This window comes from Poromitra crassiceps (assembly GCF_964638095.1).
Source record: "Poromitra crassiceps genome assembly, chromosome: 2".
NCBI lineage: Eukaryota > Metazoa > Chordata > Actinopteri > Beryciformes > Melamphaidae > Poromitra > Poromitra crassiceps.
This window is the reverse complement of record NC_139624.1, coordinates 88,452,573-88,473,282: the sequence shown is the minus strand read 5'-3', so window position 1 is coordinate 88,473,282 and position 20,710 is coordinate 88,452,573. Positions and strand designations below refer to the sequence as shown.

The 20,710-nt window shown below is 43.4% G+C and overlaps 1 protein-coding gene across 3 annotated transcripts in view; it reads left to right on the top strand.

Annotated features, from left to right (window-relative positions):
* The window catches only part of vps41 (VPS41 subunit of HOPS complex), a 43,761-nt gene that overhangs the window by 8,571 nt on the left and 14,480 nt on the right, over nucleotides 1–20,710 (top strand). For 2 of the 3 annotated variants that reach the window (XM_083653675.1, XM_083653677.1), the window contains exons 4-13: nucleotides 3,567–3,644; nucleotides 11,707–11,781; nucleotides 13,422–13,484; nucleotides 13,641–13,706; nucleotides 17,721–17,840; nucleotides 17,995–18,141; nucleotides 19,400–19,466; nucleotides 19,710–19,807; nucleotides 19,940–20,072; nucleotides 20,199–20,314. In XM_083653675.1, the coding sequence (XP_083509801.1) occupies nucleotides 3,567–3,644; nucleotides 11,707–11,781; nucleotides 13,422–13,484; nucleotides 13,641–13,706; nucleotides 17,721–17,840; nucleotides 17,995–18,141; nucleotides 19,400–19,466; nucleotides 19,710–19,807; nucleotides 19,940–20,072; nucleotides 20,199–20,314 (963 nt within the window). The remainder of the gene's footprint in view (nucleotides 1–3,566; nucleotides 3,645–11,706; nucleotides 11,782–13,421; nucleotides 13,485–13,640; nucleotides 13,707–17,720; nucleotides 17,841–17,994; nucleotides 18,142–19,399; nucleotides 19,467–19,709; nucleotides 19,808–19,939; nucleotides 20,073–20,198; nucleotides 20,315–20,710) is intronic. The other variant, XM_083653676.1, reaches the window with a different exon arrangement.

Sequence of the window (20,710 nt, the reverse complement as noted above, 5' to 3'; positions counted from 1 at the left end):
TAAGTGCCTGAACCGTAAAGCCACCGGCAGCACATATTGCCTTATGTAAAGCCACTAGCAGCACATACATGTATTGCCTTATGTCGCCTCATATTTTAAGTGCCTGAACCGTAAAACCACTGGCAGCACATATTGCCTTATGTCACCTCATATGTTAAGTGCCTGAACCGTAAAGCCACCGGCAGCACATACATGTATTGCCTTTTGTCGCCTCATATTTTAAGTGCCTGAACCGTAAAGCCACGGGCAGCACATATTGCCTTATGTAAAGCCAACGGCAGCACATATTGCCTTATGTCGCCTCATATTTTAAGTGCCTGAACCGTAAAGCCACCGGCAGCACATATTGCCTTATGTAAAGCCACTGGCAGCACATATATGCATTGCCTTATGTCGCCTCATATTTTAAGTGCCTGAACCGTAAAGCCTCCGGCAGCACATATTGCCTTATGTCGCCTCATATGTTAAGTGCCTGAACCGTAAAGCCACCGGCAGCACATACATGTATTGCCTTTTGTCGCCTCATATTTTAAGTGCCTGAACCGTAAAACCACGGGCAGCACATATTGCCTCAACCGTAAAGCCACCGGCAGCACATATTGCCTCATGTAAAGCCACCGGCAGCACATAATACAGTACATGTATTGCCTTATGTCGCCTCATATTTTAAGTGCCTGAACCGTAAAGCCTCCGGCAGCACATATTGCCTTATGTCGCCTCATATGTTAAGTGCCTGAACCGTAAAGCCACCGGCAGCACATACATGTATTGCCTTTTGTCGCCTCATATTTTAAGTGCCTGAACCGTAAAACCACGGGCAGCACATATTGCCTTATGTAAAGCCAACGGCAGCACATATTGCCTTATGTCGCCTCATATTTTAAGTGCCTCAACCGTAAAGCCACCGGCAGCACATATTGCCTCATGTAAAGCCACCGGCAGCACATACTACAGTACATGTATTGCCTTATGTCGCCTCATATTTTAAGTGCCTGAACCGTAAAGCCAACGGCAGCACATATTGCCTTATGTCGCCTCATATTTTAAGTGCCTGAACCGTAAAGCCACCGGCAGCACATATTGCCTCATGTAAAGCCACCGGCAGCACATACTACAGTACATGTATTGCCTTATGTCGCCTCATATTTTAAGTGCCTGAACCGTAAAGCCAACGGCAGCACATATTGCCTTATGTCGCCTCATATTTTAAGTGCCTGAACCGTAAAGCCACCGGCAGCACATATTGCCTCATGTAAAGCCACCGGCAGCACATACTACAGTACATGTATTGCCTTATGTCGCCTCATATTTTAAGTGCCTGAACCGTAAAGCCACCGGCAGCACATATTGCCTTATGTAAAGCCACTGGCAGCACATATATGTATTGGCTTATGTCGCCTCATATTTTAAGTGCCTGAACCGTAAAGCCTCCGGCAGCACATATTGCCTTATGTCGCCTCATATGTTAACACGTTAACTGCCAACGACGTACTGATACGTCAAGCAGAATCCAACCGTTGCCTGCCAGCGACGTATGGATACGTCAAAAAAATCGTTTTTTTTTTTTTGACGGTGGATCGTTGATCTGGCCCTTTTGCATCTTCTATTATACTGTTAGAGCCGCCGGGCGTGTGCAATCCATTCCGCCGACCCACTGAGTGGCGACGGTGCTCAGACTATTGAGTGTTGTTTGGCCAGAAACGCACGCATTCCAGCTGAGCTCAACCGAGGACCCAGAAGCGAACGAGCCTCATTCTCATACTGTAGGCGAAAACCTTTCACACGGGCGCACGGCGGTGGGGGCTTCCAAAGGTGGACTGGGTGGAAAGCACACTTTGAAGCGCGCAGCATAAAGCCAGAGTCACACAAGGCTTCGTCAAAGCTCTCAACCGAAAATCCAAGAACGGATTAAGCCACATCCACGCTCGCCGACGAGGGGCCGCCAGAGAGAGAGGCTGCTGCTCACTGCTCAGACAGGCAGGAGAGACTGGCTTGTGACTGACAAACGCTGCTGAAATCCACCAGACACGCCCACGGAGGGAGGAGTTGTAAGGAGAGGGGGTGCGGGTGCTGCTATGGAGGAAATTACTGTTCAGAACTATATTGTTTATGTCTGATGTCTCACTGATGCCAAAAATAAATGGTTAAAGTGACTGTTTGATATTGAATTTCACAAAACTGCGATTATCTCAGCTTTTTGTCTCAGACGCTGAAACCATGCTGTACTCAACGGCTAATATCTACATAACTACTAACTCTACAAACTAACTCTTTTAGACAGAGAAAGCACACATTCTATTAGTACTTTTGTGAACTTTGTGTTGACAAACTCCAAGCAGAAAATTATCCTTGGCTCTTGTAAAATGAGCCAGAATCCTCAAAAAAACCCTCTGGCAAAAGCTACCTACAGTAAAAAAAAAAAGGCTGGCAGTGAATGTGTTAAGTGCCTGAACCGTAAAGCCACCGGCAGCACATACATGTATTGCCTTTTGTCGCCTCATATTTTAAGTGCCTGAACCGTAAAACCACGGGCAGCACATATTGCCTTATGTAAAGCCACCGGCAGCACATACAGTACATGTATTGCCTTATGTCGCCTCATATTTTAAGTGCCTGAACCGTAAAGCCACCGGCAGCACATATTGCCTTATGTAAAGCCACCGGCAGCACATGCATGTATTGCCTTATGTCGCCTCATATTTTAAGTGCCTGAACCGTAAAGCCACCGGCAGCACATATTGCCTTATGTCGCCTCATATTTTAAGTGCCTGAATCGGAATTTCATTTGAACAATTCCATTCTGATAAATCCCTTTAACAGTCGCTCCGCCTCACAAGGTTGACCCCTTTATTTATTTATTTTTGCTTATTTTATTTGGGGAGATTGCTGGGGCTCTGTCTGACATGCTCAGCTGTGCCTGTAAATATAAGCATTTCATTATAGACTGCACTGAAGCATGCTGGCACATCCACATGCTGGTCTGGAGGGGAGGGGGATTAGGGGGAGGGACTGGAGCGGGGGGCTCGCTGGAAGAACACACACTTAATCTAATGCCAAAAGCCCCCAGTTTCTATAATTTTTTTGTCCCAGTGGACACACACACACACACACACACACACACACACACACACACACACACACTTCTGCTGAAGCACAAAACATGGAAACCAGTTGCTGCTCAGTAGCAATAATAGCTCTATGGCGGGCCGGGGCAGGGGAGGAGGTCGGGTTGCATGGGAAGAAGTCAGATGTACAGTGCATTTATTATGCTTAAGCATTTTAATTTGAGGGAAAAAATGCCATTTCACACTGCCTGCTTTAATAAATAGGGTTTTTCCACCCCCTGTAATTTCACAGTTTTGCCTCCAAGCCCACCCAATCCCCACAACACCCACCTCCCAGCACCTCCACCCAATCCCCACTCCACCTCCCAGCATTTCCCACAAACAGCTTTTATCCCCTTCCACAGCCTTCTTCAGCACATGATTTTCCCAGAAATTAGAAATGTTTTCAAGTGTCTTTTCCTTCAGTTCACATCATGTTACTTTCACCTTATCCCATTTCAGTTTCTCGCTCTCGGGACCCATTTTGGAAAGGTCTTCCTGCTGGACATCCAAGGAAACGTAACTCAGAAGTTTGAAATTGTGAGTACTTTAAGAACCATTGTGCTGACGTATCTTACAGTCCTTTGAGTCTGGATGGGCCTAGTGGAACTTCATTCCATTCTTCCATTCACGACAGAAAATAAATATTTTGGGCTGAATTGCTTCATTGGATCTCTATTTTATTTTGTATGATTTATTTTTCCAACAAAAGGATGTTAACACTTTGCTTGACTTTTGGTTTCTATCCCATCTTCAGTGTCTGAACAAGAGCCTCAGGCTCTTTAACATTCATGAGTACTGACACAATCCTCATGTCAGCTATAATGTGGGTGTTCCTGTGATACATTGTAATACATTTGTAACCTACCCAGTAGTGGAATGGTGTCATCTTATTAAGCGAAAGTTTCAAAGTAGCATGCCTCCATGTCCTTTTGGGTTCTGTGACCATGAGTGTGAATGCTCATTATGTTTGTCAATAAGACACATTGTCAAATCATTCTTATTTTGGACAAAAAGAAAAATAAATTATAGTTGACTACAGGGGCGTATCTACGGGTGGGCCTGGGTAGGCACAGGCCCACCCACTTCTTGCCCTGGCCCACCCCAATTTTTTTTTTTTTTTTTTTTTTTTTAATTGGTTGTTTTCTAGAGGCAAACTTGCTGCTGCATTGCTAGCCAATGGTTTTGTTACTTTTGTAAAAACGCAGGGCACATCATCTCCAGAGTCTAATGCATGACAACTTCATGACATCTAGGAATTTTGTTCTCTCTGTGGATAAATAAACCAGAGGGCGTCTTGTTCAAACTTGAAGCAGCCTCAGTGTTGTTATTTTTTAAACTCACAGCAGTATATGGATCAGTGGTTCTAATTTCTGTATAAAGTAACAGTATACACACAAGTATAAGCATTCATGTATGCAACATTTGGCACCTATATGTAACCTTTTAAGGTTGAGATAATTGTATTATCATTATATGGTCCAAATATTTCAGTAAAGCACTTGAAACACTTGAAATATTCTTGCTTGGGTGGTATCATTCTACTTGAAATGATAGTCAAATGCATTATTTTTAGTAAAATAACACGTCAAATTTTTCGGCCGGCCACCCGAGTGGGCCCGGCCTTTGGCCGGGCATCTGCACCCCTTCCTATCCAGGCCCACCCAATTTGATCCAGGCCCACCTATAATTAAATTTCTGCATACGCCCCTGGTTGACTAGTTATAATGGGGCATTTGGGTAGTATAGAGATAAAAGCACTCGCCTACGACCGCAGAGACCCGGGTTCAATTCCCGGCAGCGGTACTTCCGACTTGGTCAGATGTTCCGGTGGGGTATGTGTCCTGGTCAATGCAGTACTAGTGTCTCCTCTGGTCGGTTGGGGCGCCTGTTCAGGGGGAGGGGAACTGGGGGGAATAGCGTGATCCTCCCACGTGCTACGTCCTGCCGGTGAAACTCCTCGCTGACAGGTGAAAAGCATATTAGCTCTCAAGATAAGTAAGCTGATGACAATTAGCCTGGGTGAACCCAGCCTCCGGCCCTCCACCTAACCCCGATGTATCAGTCACGAAGAACTTACGTTACAGCTTACAGGCATAGTCTGTAGGGGTGGGAATCGTGAAGTAACTCACGATACGATATGGTCACGATACTTGGCCCTCGATAACGATATTATCACGATACAGCGATTCTGCGATAATCGATATATTGGAAGAAATTTAACCTACGATACATCACGATATCTGTGTAACTGAAGAGGAAAAAATACCCCTAAAAGGCAAGAAGCAGGTATTATGTATTTTTTTTTTTTTTTTTTTTTTTTTTTTTTTTAATGTTTTTTTCCCGATTTTTTATCCCATTTTTATCCCCCGTTTAGTGCTCATTTGATTACTCAATCCTGGTTGCTACTCCATCCTCTGCCGATCTGGGGAGAGCCGAGACTGATTCCATGCATCCTCCGAGACATGGGCAGTCAAGTCAGCCGCTTCTTTTCACCTGCCCGAGGGAGCTTCACTGGTAGGACATAGCACGTGGGAGGTTCACGCTATTCCAACCAGTTCCCCTCCCTCTGAACAGGCGCCCTTAACGATCAGAGGAGGAACCATATAAGCAACCAGGATGTTGCATGTTTTTGTGAAGGGGGTTCCTATATGAAGGAGACCCCCGGGAGGCACGGGGAGAACATGCAAACTCCACACAGAAAGGCCATTTTGCCGACCCCACCCGGGCGGTGGGCACTCGAGGACATGCGGACGGGCACGCATTCCTTCAGTGTTCACATCGGTCCAGGTGGGAATCGAACCCACGACCTTCGAGCTGTGAGGCGATAGTGCTTACCACTGCACACACAGGTATTATGTATTTATTAGCAGAATTGACATGAACTCTCTCAGAGTTCACTCACTCACTCATACCATTTTCGATACCACGGAGGAAAAGTTACACATGAAGTCTTTTTATTATTATTATTAAAACAAGAAAACCTATATAACCTACCTACCTATATATATATATATTTCTAAAAGTAGATATTAATGATCAAACATTTCCATTCATGTAGCCTACAGTATTTATGTTTTTGTTTCAACTACAAACATAAATAAACGTCAACTTCAAACTATGTTTCAACTACCACACACAGCATAATATTTTAGCCTGTTTATTAAAAAAAAATATATATTTTTTTTTATTTTTTTAAATAAACATCGATACTTGGTGCCAGTGTATCGATAACGTATCGCAAGTGGAAATATTGCGACCGTGAGTATCAATATTTTGTCCCACCCCTAATAGTCTGTGACGTCACGTTGAAGGCTGGGTTTACCCAGGCTAACCCGATGTATCAGTCACGAAGAACTTACGTTACAGCTTACAGGCATAGTCTGTGACGGCACGGGTACGGTGGTGCAGTGGTAAGCGCTGTCGCCTCACAGCTCGAAGGTCCTGGGTTCGATTCCCACCTGGGACGCTGTGGGCGCTGGAGTTGTGACCCCCCCATATCTTCAGTGCCTACTGCCCAGGTGGGCTATCTCGTCGAAAGGGCCTTTCTGTGTGGAGTTTGCATGTTCTCCCCATACCCCCCAGGGGGTTCCTCCGTACATAACCCCCCACTAAAAACATGCAGAAGATCGTCATCCGACCAGTGACGACAACATCTGAAGTTGGTCCAATGATGGTCCAATGAAGGTCCCCGGGCGCTGGAAAGAAATAGCGACCACTGCTCCTGGCCTGCCCCCTGGAGGAAAGGACAAGCCTGGATGGGTCAAATGCAGAGGACATATTTCACCGGCCACCGTCAGCATGAGTGTGTGTAGTGGCCGCATGCATGTGTTGTAGTAGTGTGTTCGTGTGACAATAAAGACGGGCTGCCGTCTGAAATCGTGTCGTGTTGAAGGCTGGGTTTACCCAGGCTAACCCCGATGTATCAGTCACGAATAACTTACGTTACAGCTTACAGGCATACTCTGTGACGGCACGTTGAAGGCTGGGTTTACCCAGGCTAACCACGATGTACTATCAGTCACAAAGAACTTACATTACAGCTTACAGGTAGGGCTGGGCGATATATTGAATATACTCGTGGTATCGCGGCTTGTGCCACGTGAGATGTAGAAATTACTATATCGCGAACATTCAAGTATAATTGTCACGCATTGTTTATAACTTGAGCCGTCGGCATGACTCGCTTCACGTTTCCTCTTGTCAGCTCTCTCTCAAGGGAGAGCTCAGTCACACTCAAAAGGGAGGGGGAATCACATGGATACGTCAAACGCGTCAAACCGCGTCACACAACCGTCCCCAGCAACCAACCCAAGCAGAGTGGCGAAACATGGCCGCTGACCGTGGCTGACCGTTTCAAATTATAACAAAACAACCACTATTGCAATTTGCAATACATGTTTCTGGTTTCTGAGATTAGGGGAAAGTCTGAGCTGGCGTTACGCTAAACCAAACGTGGGGAGGAGTTGCGGATTTGTTTGGCGTTAACGTTAGCTGTTGTGTGGTGGCTAGCTGGTTGTGGCTACCTAGTAGTTCAGCAGGCAGTGGTCCACAAGCTTGTTGTGACCAAAATCCCCGCATTTAAAGCACTTCATACTCCCAGAGCTGGCGTAAACCATAGAGAACCTCATGCATTACTCAAAATGAAATGTCCAGGGTTTGTGTCTCCAAAAGCAACCGCTAACGTTACATGCAAGGTAACGTGAAGCTAACGTAGCTAGCAGCTAGCTACGTTACCTTGCATGTAACGTTAGCGTTAGTTGCTTTTGGAGACAAACCCTGGGCGTTTCATAAAAGTCAACATCACATTGGCTCACTCAACTCACTCATTGTCTTTTCTTTAATCTAGAGGCATCATTTTTCAGTCAAAAGTGAGACGACACAGATATGATGGCGTATAGTGAGGCTTTCCATGCCTCACTATAGAACTGGCCCTAATGCAAAATTCAGACCGCTTATATGTTGCCATCATGCCAATACGAGCCTAAATTGCCTTTTATGTTTTATCTGCCGACTAAGGCCTTGGCCACACTGATCCGTGGTGTCTGTCCGTGTGCGTTCATTTCTCTGTTCACTTCCATTCATTTTCAATGACAGCTGTCCGACTGTCTGTGGAGCAATCAGAAGCGTACGTATCCAGAAAATTTGCATACGTTTTGATGGACAGAAAGTTGAAGAGGGATGAACTTTTTCTGGATGGACGTATCGGATGGTCGGATGGTCGGATAGTCACTGTCCGTTTAGCCAATCAGAGTCGAGGTCTCGAGAGGAGGCGTTCCAAGATTTGTTTCAACTTTTCAAAGAAGATGGCGGCCGAGGCGGTGAATGAGGCTATAATTAATGCTGTGTACACCATCCCGCTGTTGTACAACGTGATAGTCAGTGTCACCGTCTGATTTCACCATCTAATCTGGTCATTCAGTGGCAGCTTTCTTCTTCTCTCGGTTTATAGGCGGGTCGCTGACACCTTCAAGGTGCTCACCGCCACCTGCTGTACAAGTAGGTTACTTGTACATGCAACGGACATAAATCTATCCGTCTATCCGTTCTGTCCATTTTATGATGGATCAGTGTGGCCAAAGACTAAAGGCCCAATTATACTCGACGTTAAAGACGGAGACGGACAGAGCCTTCTGTCCGTACTCTGCGTTAATTTCATCCGTTTTCTGTCCGTCATCTGAAAGCTTACGGATACGCATGCAACGGAGAAAAACCACACACACACTCATGCATTTGACTCTCTACTGCCCACTGGTGGATGTATTGCTTAACATGATACCAACGTGAAAGACGCATGGAAGTATGTGGGCAGTGACGATTACACCGTTTGAAACGGACGCCCTTATTTACGGATGAAAATGGAGTATAATTGGGCCTTAAGCAGCTAGGCTTCCGGTTCTATAAAAGCCATTATTTTTTGTTTTGACTATTGAGTGATACACTTTACTAAAACAATCATATTATATCACAATAGTGATGTCAGATTTGCTTAGGTCAGAACTATGGAATATTAAATCATCCATCTTTGCTCACAACATCTGCCCTTTCTTTCTTCTTCTTTTTTACCCCAGGTGTGCATAAAATACAGGTTAAGAACTTATGGAAAAGTCATGGAAATCCATTGGTCAAAATGTGTATGAACCCTGAAGGGTTAAATTGAGCATTTATGAGAGATTTCAAAAATATCGAGATATATATCGTGTATCACGATATAGCCGAAAAACATTGCGATATTCTTTAGAGGCCATATCGCCCAGCCCTACTTACAGGCATAGTCTGTGACGTCACGTTGAAGGCTGGGTTTACCCAGGCTAACCATGATGTACTATCAGTCACAAAGAAATTACATTACAGCTTACAGGCATAGTCTGTGACGTCACGTTGAAGGCTGGGTTTACCCAGGCTAACCCGATGTATCAGTCACAAAGAACTTATGTTACAGCTTACAGGCATAGTCTGTGACGTCACGTTGAAGGCTGGGTTTACCCAGGCTAACCCCGATGTATCAGTCACAAAGAACTTACGTTACAGCTTACAGGCATACTCTGTGACGGCACGTTGAAGACTGGGTTTACCCAGGCTAACCCCGATGTATCAGTCACGAATAACTTACGTTACAGCTTACAGGCATACTCTGTGACGGCACGTTGAAGGCTGGGTTTACCCAGGCTAACCACGATGTACTATCAGTCAGGAGACCTCTCTCTCCGTTAACGGAGAGAGAGAAGGAGAGAGAGAGAGAGAGAGAGAGAAGGAAAGAGAGATGGAGTGTGTGTGTGTGTGTGTGTTCGCGCGTTGCTCGGCGCATAGCACAGACAGAGAGGAAGAGATCTCTGCCGCTGCGCTACTGTGTGTGTGTCAGTGTGTGTGTGCGCGCATGCGTGTGTGTGATTCGATTAAATCTTATGACGTGATAAGATCATGCATTTTAGCACCGCGCGCACCGCTCTCTTCAATGAGGAAATGGAAATCCAGACCTTGTAGAAAAGTGTCGATTTTTGGGGTTAGGGTTGAAAGTAATGTAAATTAATTTCTGAGGCACACAATTACTCACATAAGACCCTAACTTTAATAGTTAGAAGGTTTTTGTGGATTTTGGTTTCCAGGGACTTTAAACGTATAGCAAAAATAAAACATAGAAATAGAAGTAGGCTATGTCAGTGTTTTCCCCTGAACAGCTGAGAAAGTGGACACTGTAAATAGTTAGCACTGTGAAGCTGATACAATTCAGGTGGCGGTAATGCAACATTTAAGGATGCCAACCGCCATAAAACACAGAAGAAGAAGCTGACAAAAAGGAAGTGCTGTTGGGTTGCAGCTGGTGAAAACCGTCTATAGCTTAGTAGGAAAATGCAAGCTTGAGAAACACTCTATAAGATAAGACAGTGCTGGTGAGTGGGTCATATTTTTGACTTGTCCCAAACTCAGGTCTGTGGACACTTATGCACGCATTGTCACTCCATGTAATCTACACAGTACTCATTTACAGTATGAGAGTCTGTTATACTGTACTGTTGAGATCCCATAGGTGTGCATTCAGATGGTTTTTTTTACAGAGATCTTTGGAGGAAGATATAGATAATCTGGTAATGCTGATGTGTTGCAAATTGCACACAGTTAATGCATGTGTGTAAGATACAGTATATAACCAGAATTGGTGTTGCATATCTGATTAAGGCCCACATTTTGACATTCCCATATAATTCTGCTAAATTGAGATTGGAGGGAATGACTTTGACAGTGGATTGTATGAGCTCATAGCACAGAGGAGCAGTTTTACTTCCCTGTCACAGTATTTATTTATTTATTTATTTATTTTATTTAAGATCCCCATTAATCTTAAATAAATAAAATAAATAAATACTGCGACAGGGAAGTAAAACTGCTCCTCTGTGCTATGAGCTCATACAATCCACTGTCAAAGTCATTCCCTCCAATCTCAAGTTAGCAGAATTATATGGGAATGTGAAAATGTGGGCCTTAATCAGATTAATCAGCAGTACTTCTGACTGTAATGTTCCTGCTGAGCACATTGATTTGAATGTTACTTATCTGGGAACCTGCTGGCAGACATCAAAGTCATTGCCTGAAAGAAACAATGAAGCTATTTCTATGAACAAAAGAGACGCTACTGAGTTTTCAGTGGTGGATTGGCGAGTCGGTGAGGATTCTGTAAACGGCGGAACATAATTTAAAACGCATACCTCATGACAAACTGACACGTTGAACAAATGCCCAGGTAAACCTTATGTAGTTGAGAAATTGTAAATATACTGTATGAGATAAGCCAAAAAAAAAGAAATACGGTTTTCCATTTAATATAAAAGTAGCCCTTTATGGATAGGTGTTACCATAATTTATGCCATCTTTTTATCTAAAGTGCCATGAGTGCATAAAGTGGGAAAGGAAGCCCTAACCCTAGCACTGTGTGGACTGATCTGCAGAGGACCACACACCTATTACAGCGCTCAACGTTTGCCTAGTTTCCACTTTATGGTATTTCGCATTGAGGCAAAATGTCAGCCAGCCACATTTGGCCAACCATAAGGATATTTACAGTACCTGCCTCTAGGAAAGATGTCATGATATTCTTTCTCCACAGAGCTCAGTCAAGATCAACCAGATCAGCCTGGATGAAAGTGGAGAGCATGTGGGCATCTGCTCTGAGGACGGGAAGGTGAGATCTCGCCGTTCATGACCGCTGCTTACTGATCTTCGGGCCTGCCACAAATAATCGCCCAATCACTGTTTTTCATCTTTCATAATTGGCCCACAGATGACTATTCATATACTGTACATATATATATATATATATGTGTGTGTGTGTGTGTGTGTGTGTGTGTGTGTGTGTGTGTGTGTGTGTGTGTGTGTGTGTGTGCGTGTGTGTGTGCGTGTGTGTGTGTGTGTGAGAAACTCATTTGATCAGTGTTAAAGGGCGACTTTGCTGATTTTCAACCAGCTTTGTGTCATTACAAAATCAGTAGTATATGCAAATGAACAATGTTGAGCTGAAATAATAGTGATAGTGACAGTAATAGTGACACCATGGCAAAACTGCTCCAAATGACATCATTTGGACCAGGAAGCTTTGTGAATGAACAGGGAGCTCTCGGTCTAGGCAAGATGGAGAGAAGTTAAACATTGGTAATTTGCATATAGAGCTGAACAGTCACGTGACATTTCTTGCCCCGGAAGAGAGTTCCCCATTCATAAAACATTTCAGTTGGAGCAAAAACAAAAAATAACAATGGAAGGGAGGGGGGGGCTCGAATTTGGATTTTTCAAAATGTCTATGGAGAAATTAATGGGGAACTCTCTTCCGGGGCAAGAAATGTCATGGAACTGTTCGGGTCTATACTGTACTACTGATTTTGTAATGATACAAAGCTGGTTGAAAATCGGCAAAGTGGCCCTTTAAAGGTTATGCTAATGATGTGGACCCTGGGAGGGGCTTTGGCATCACAGTAATTATTTCCAAGAACACATTTTTTTAGAAGGCACTTCTTTCACTCTTGGAGCATTACACCCAGATTTTTATCTTCCTCATATCTGTATGCATTAATCAAAAAATGTTCCTGGTGTGGGAATTTATAAAAAGCTTGTACCAATTTGAAGTGGGGAAAGGATCGCACTCAAATCCGTTGAGCTGTCAGTCAGCCATCAGCTGTCTGTGGATACCCTCTCCATGCTCTCCACCTTGCTGTTATCTTGTCTCCTCTCATCATTACCACCATCCTTCATGGATTTTGCAGTCAAGATATGCTCTCCGATATCACCCCCACCCAATTCAACCCCACCCAATTCTCGCACTCTGGCGGCACAAAACAAGATCTTGTCGCACAAAAAGTGGAGCAGACAATTAAAATCGATGCTACAGCGATTGTTTGCCCTAAACCAATTCAGTTGGCTGTTAATCCTTTGAAATCTAACCTAATCCTTAATCACCGGTGCAGTTCAAAAAGGAGATTGCAGCAGAGCATCATATAATTGATCCTTTAAAAAACTTTGTCTTCTTTTAGTTTTCGGGGTCTTCACATAAAGGGAAGCTGGCTGTTATGTACTAGTTGGTACATTAGAGTTTGCTGTAGCCATCTGATGTCAAAGATTAGGACCCTTGTTTCTAACACCCCCGGAGGGTTCAAAGAATCAACCTGTCCACTAATTGGTGACCCGGCGGAGAAGTAGGGAGCCAATCAAAGTCTTTCCCCACCACAATTCCCCCTGTGGGCCTCAGCCAGCTGCAGACGCAGCAATTAAAGCAGACATGTTGAGTTATTTGCCTTTGCTTGCCATTCTGCCATCTTGTCTCGGTTTCAGGTTCAAGTATTTGGACTCTATACGAGAGAGGGCTTCCACGAGAACTTTGACTGTCCCATCAAAGTAAGTTGATTTCTCAAGTTTTAAAACTATATCCTGCATAGCTACACAGTGTCCTACCATTCATCTGCTGCCATTAGAGGGATATGGAAGAAAACAAATCTGACTCTATAATAGTGAAAATATATTTTAATTGGTCCTTGTGTATTTTTTCTGCAGGTTGTGGCATTACACCCTCAGTTCACCAGATCAAACTACAAACAGTTTGTCACTGGAGGCAGCAAGGTAGGTTTGCCTGCTATTTTTATATATAACCAGTCATTATTTACACCTGTAAATTTTACAGGTATTTACCATTTTAGCCATTTCCTCCCACAATAAGTCATTGTATTTGTGTGTGAGAGAATGAGAATGGAGTAAAGCTCACCTTGGCTTGGCTGAAGGCTACACTGGCCCTTTGTCTGGCGTGAAAGCCTCTTCTGGAGTGTTCTCGGGAGAGCAGCCCATTTTCACAAAGTGCTGCTCACTCAACACTGTTTCAAACACAATGCTTCACAAGCACAGCAAATAGATGTCATTACCAAGAGGGTACATAGTTTTAGGGTTTTATTACCAAGAGGGTACATAGTCTTAGGGTTTCATTACAAGAGGGTACATAGTCTAAGGCCCAATTTATGCTTTGTCTGCCGACACTTTTGAAACGGTCGCCGACAGAAATGAGGACTTGAGTCGACAGACACTTTCAAGTGTCGGCGAGCAGTGTCTGCTACCTAGTGAAATGTCTAGTGTCGCTGACTACGTCACGATGTGTCGCGCAAGTCTGATTGGCTATATAGACGGCACGCGCTTGACTTCCTTGTTTTGGTTTTCACTCGATTGAAATGAATGAACGTGTCCCCGCTATTTTTATCAGCCTGTCCTTGATGTATGACTTCGTGAAAATCACAAAGAACGAGAGAGGAGGTGAGTTGTGTGTCGTTTATATGCGGCTGCAGCCAAGTACGTTACATCTTGCCTCCGAGGTGGTTTCACTGTGCGTTCCTCTTCTCTTGGCTGTCTGCTTATAGCGTTCGAGTGTCACGTGACCGTTGAACCGAGGCGAACATTCACTGAAGTATAAATGCAACACCATGAGCGACACTTTATTTTTCGTCTGCGACCATGTGCTGAGCGACACTTTCTAATAAGTATAAATTAAGCTTTAGGGTTGCATTACCAAGAGGGTACATAGCCTTACGGTTTCATTACCAAGAGGGTACTACATAGTCTTAGGGTTTCATTACCAAGAGGGTACTACAAAGTCTTACGGTTTCATTACCAAGAGGGTACTACATAGTCTTAGGGTTTCATTACCAAGAGTGTACATAGTCTTACGGTTTCATTACCAAGAGGGTACATAGCCTTACGGTTTCATTACCAAGAGGGTACTACATAGTCTTAGGGTTTCATTACCAAGAGGGTACATAGTCTTACGGTTTCATTACCAACAGGGTACTACATAGTCTTAGGGTTTCATTACCAAGAGTGTACATAGTCTTAGGGTTTCATTACCAAGAGGGTACATAGTCTTAGGGTTTCATTACCAAGAGTGTACATAGTCTTAGGGTTTCATTACCAAGAGTGTACATAGTCTTAGGGTTTCATTACCAAGAGGGTACATAGTCTTAGGGTTTCATTACCAAGAGGGTACATAGTCTTAGGGTTTCATTACCAAGACGGTACTACATAGTCTTAGGGTTTCATTACCAAGAGGGTACATCGTTTTAGGGTTTCATTACCAAGAGGGTACTACATAGTCTTAGGGTTTCATTACCAAGAGGGTACTACATAGTCTTAGGATTTCATAACCAAGAGGGTACTACATAGTCTTAGGGTTTCATTACCAAGAGGGTACATAGTCTTAGGGTTTCATTACCAAGAGGGTACTACATAGTCTTAGGGTTTCATTACCAAAAGAGTACATAGTCTTAGGGTTTCATTACCAAGAGAGTACCACATAGTCTTAGGGTTTCATTACCAAGAGAGTACTACATAGTCTTAGGGTTTCATTACCAAAAGAGTACATAGTCTTAGGGTTTCATTACCAAGAGAGTACTACATAGTCTTAGGGTTTCATTACCAAGAGAGTACTACATAGTCTTAGGGTTTCATTACCAAGAGGGTACATAGTCTTAGGGTTTCATTACCAAGACGGTACTACATAGTCTTAGGGTTTCATTACCAAGAGGGTACTACATAGTCTTAGGGTTTCATTACCAAGAGAGTACTACATAGTCTTAGGGTTTCATTACCAAGAGGGTACATAGTCTTAGGGTTTCATTACCAAGAGAGTACTACATAGTCTTAGGGTTTCATTACCAAGAGGGTACTACATAGTCTTAGGGTTTCATTACCAAGAGAGTACTACATAGTCTTAGGGTTTCATTACCAAGAGAGTACTACATAGTCTTAGGGTTTCATTACCAAGAGGGTACATAGTCTTAGGGTTTCATTACCAAGAGGGTACATAGTCTTAGGGTTTCATTACCAAGAGGGTACATAGTCTTAGGGTTTCATTACCAAGAGAGTACTACATAGTCTTAGGGTTTCATTACCAAGAGAGTACTACATAGTCTTAGGGTTTCATTACCAAGAGGGTACTACATAGTCTTAGGGTTTCATTACCAAGACGGTACATAGTCTTAGGGCTTCATTATCAAAATGGTACATAGTCTTAGGGTTTCATTACCAAGAGGGTACATAGTCTTAGGGTTTCATTACCAAGAGGGTACATAGTCTTAGGGTTTCATTACCAAGAGAGTACTACATAGTCTTAGGGTTTCATTACCAAGAGAGTACTACATAGTCTTAGGGTTTCATTACCAAGAGGGTACTACATAGTCTTAGGGTTTCATTACCAAGACGGTACATAGTCTTAGGGCTTCATTATCAAAATGGTACATAGTCTTAGAGTTTCATTACCATAGAGCGATCTCTTTCATGAACAGCTTCTCTGGTATTCAGTACAGCTGGGCGGAATTATATCAGTTTATTTTATTTTCAAAAATAAAACCAAGTATACATCGTCAAATACCAATTACATCATAGAAAATTGCTCTGGCAAGGCATCAATGCTGAATCATCCCTAATAAACGGTTTCAACATATACACAACAAAGGTGAGGGGGGACTTTTTTCTTTTCTTGTGAAACCTCCATTGTTAGTGTTCATTTACCATTTTCTGTCAATTGGCCTGATTCCTCTCCATTCCGAGTGGTGAAGGCCTCCACAAGGTGCCTGTGATGACAATCAATAAGCCTCAACACGAGCCACATCCTGTCAAAGGCAATTCAATTCTGTCTCCACAGTTCCTTTGTCATATCATCTGTTTGTGGAGCAAACTGTTTGGTATTAACATAGCTTAAAGAGGCTAGGCAACCTTCTCTCCACCACCCTGGTAATAATATTCACATTGCCTTTTATATTTACATCTCTTTGTATGGTGACGATGGTAAAAATGCAGGGGATTTGAGTGACAGGCTTTGTGCTCTACACAGCATGTACAAGGCCTGAACATAAAGAAGGCCTGAACTGCAGTTGATAAAATGGCCTCCCTGCTACACTGCACGGGGGTTAAAAAGACAAAGCTCAAACTACACACCTCTGTGAGGATCTCCTCACAGAACTACTGTCGACAGTAATGTAAGAATACAGGATAGAGCTGGGTTCAAATACCCATCTGTAATTTGCACACAATGACTACAATAAATGGTGTGCAGCCTGAAGAAGCTGTAACCATTATCGTGAGAGCTTTGGAATGATATATGAAATCTTGCTTCTAATGTATCACTTTCTCAACCCTTTCTTTATGGTTTTCAAATCATTTTGTACTTGCAAATTACATCGGCCGTATGAATCTGAGAAATTACTTGTTCCATGACTGTGAGTGTGAAGCTAATGCTTTCTCATCACGATCAAGTCTAATGACAATCTATCTTTATTGCCTGTGTGCCTAATGCTCACAAGTCCAACTAGACCTCACATAAGGACTAGAAGCAGACTTTACCTCATTATTAGCAGAGTGAATGAGAAACTTCCCACCATTTGTACCTAAGCCGCTTCACCCATTTGCTAGACAGACACTTCCTGACTGTAGCTGCTCCTGTGCAAAGCCATGCCCTGTTCATCTACTGCCCTCTACTGGTGAGGACTGCACTGCTGCGGTCCTCGCCAGTATTTGCTGATAGAACCTGATGCACTCTTAGATAGGTTAATTTAGATGCTGTGCTGTGTTAAACGTTTTTATTGTTCCCTCCTTAAGCTGCTGCTGTATGAAAGGAACTGGTTGAGTCGCTGGAAGACGTCTGTCCTACACGAGGGTGAGGGCAACATCACCAATATCGAGTGGAGAGTGAACCTCATCGCCTGGGCCAACAATGTGGTAAGAGTCCTGTGACAGCCACACTTGCAAAAATACTTGTTTATTTTGTTAGAGTACCAATAATCTGTGCTGGTTTGGACGCACAATATTGACTGTAGAGTGCATGTACAGTATGTAAATGTGATAATGATTTATTCCTCCTGGTTTCTGTCAGGGAGTTAAAATCTATGACATCAGCACGAAACAGCGGATTACCAACGTGCTGCGGGACAACGTCAGCCTGAGGCCAGACATGTACCCATGCAGCCTCTGCTGGAAGGACAACACCACGCTCATTGTTGGCTGGGGCACTTCCATTAAGGTTCGCTCTTCTTTCTACATAGGCCATATTTTTTACAAATAATTTATTTTTAAAAACACTGGACTAAAAAACTATGTAAAACAAGATGTTTCGGTGTTTATCCAAACACCATCTCATCAGTTGCAAATGCAGCAGGAAGTACCTGGATGTCTGAGAAATGAACTTACATAGACATAGGCTGTGTGTGTGTGTGTGTGTGTGTCTGTCTTGACATCATCGCTGATGTAATCTTACAATCCCTGAAAGTTTCAGCCTAATCGCACGTAAAGCGGCACAGCCGTGGCCGGACGAATTTCTGTTCACACGCACGCACACAGACACTTCTCAAATTATATAATATAAGATACTAGCCGACCCGTGGGGACCCCCCTGTGAGTTAGGCTCCCCTGCTCTGGAACCTGACACATGACACTGATGACGTCATCACTGATGACATAGTCACTGAATTTATTAGCCTCAGCCAGGAAGGATGACATCATCACTGACATCACTGATGACATCACATCATTAGGTAATCAGGGCAATCGCCTAATAAAAAAATCCGGCTCCGTCAGGTCACCCACACGGGTGCTCTTTACAACCCCTGAAAGTTTCAGCCCGATCGCACCTAAAACGGCAGAGCTGCAGCCGGACAAAATTCCGCTCACTCACACGACACATGCACACGGACAATAAGAAGATAAATAGATAATGTTCCTCTAATGGCATGATGCCATCCTCAGAAAGAAGAAAATGTAGACAATGTACTGTAGTAAATCTCCTTCAGTGTTTCCTGCACTGTTGCATTACAGTCACATTCAAATTATAGATAGATAGATAGATAGATAGATAGATAGATAGAATATATCACAGCTGACCATCACATCAATTACCCACCAAAATATGAGTTAAAAAAATCATTCACAACTATAAAACAGCTCAACAACAGTCAATCTGGCTGCTCAAATCATTTCTCAGCACTGTGGGGGCGTGGTCACATCACATTCTAGATGCTGCATGGGACACCCTGACCTCAGTAGTTATGTCCATGCTGCATCCCCATATCTACATGTAATTATGATTGGTTGGAGATTGCTGAGATAACGCTGCCTACTTTACCTCTACTTTTTCAAACTGCCCCCAAAAGAATGTTTTTTTTTACAGATATATAAGTATAATTGAATTTTATGTATTCAAGACTACAATTGACATATTTACAAGCACACCATCTCTTCAGTTTATTATCAGACATCCTGTAATTGTTTTTATTCCTCCTCAGATATGTGCTGTGAAAGAGCGAAATCCCACGGAGATGAGAGATCTACCGAGCCGCTACGTGGAAATAGGCAAGTCTTCGATACACAACCCATCAGGATGCCGATCACTTTATCTGCCATGTATCATAAATGTACAGGCGTTTGTCTTGGTGTCTCTGGTGCAGGAGCATATCGACACCAAACACAGCACAACACAAGTTTCTATTTTGGAAATGTGGGAGTTTTTACCCAACAGCGGTGAATGCATTCAGTAATGACCCATTTGTCATCAAGCCTCATGTATAAATCTCTTTCTGCGTCTCTTTCCAACAGTTTCTGCATTTGAGACCGAGTTCTTCATCAGTGGCCTGGCACCGCTGGCCGATCAGCTTGTCACCCTGTACTTTGTGAAAGAGAACGCCGATCATATGGTAATGATGCTTGTTTGCATTGATATTGAAGGGGCAACTACAGTAATAGCAACATTTATAGCTCATTTTGTTTGTGTGTGTGTGTGTGTGTGTGTGTGTGTGTGTGTGTGTGTGTGTGTGTGTGTGTGAGAGCAGGAGGAGGAGTTCCGTACGCGTCCTCGTCTCGACATCATCCAGCCCCTACCAGAGAGCTGTGAGGAAATCTCGTCAGATGCGCTGACCGTGCGCAACTTTCAAGACAACGAGTGCAGGGACTACCGACTCGGTGAGACTATAAAAAAAACTCACCCTCGAGGAAATGCCATGCAACCTTTACTGCGCTCTGATTTCGTTATGCTTCCACTATCAAAATGTCATCTTTGATGCGCACTGAGTGTGTTTTCGTCAACAGAACATTCTGAGGGAGAATCTCTCTTCTACATTATCAGCCCCAAAGACATTGTTGTGGCCAAGGAGCGAGACCAAGATGACCACATTGACTGGCTCCTTGAAAAGAAGAAATATGAGGTTCATGTTGATTGGTGTTGAGTATTTAGTCCAGATGGAAAAATTGGTCCACACGCATAGGGTGCAATTTTTTGTGGGCCAAAGCCCAAAATTTCACTTATCAGTACCATTCAAGTGGGCAAATTCTAATTCAACTGTGAAAAGTTATATGTCCATAGATGATATTTAGGTGTGATGGACATTGCTGGGATTTTAGTCACAGTAATTAGCTCATGAAGTTAACCACCCATACAGTAATTGGTTTCTATGGGCTCATAGGCCTACATATCCTAAATTTTCAGGACCTTTACTATTTATTTTATTTAGCCTTTATTTAAACAGGTAAAATCACATTGAGACCGAGGTCTCATTTACAAGTACGACCTGTTCAGCAGCAGCATACAACAGATACAAAAT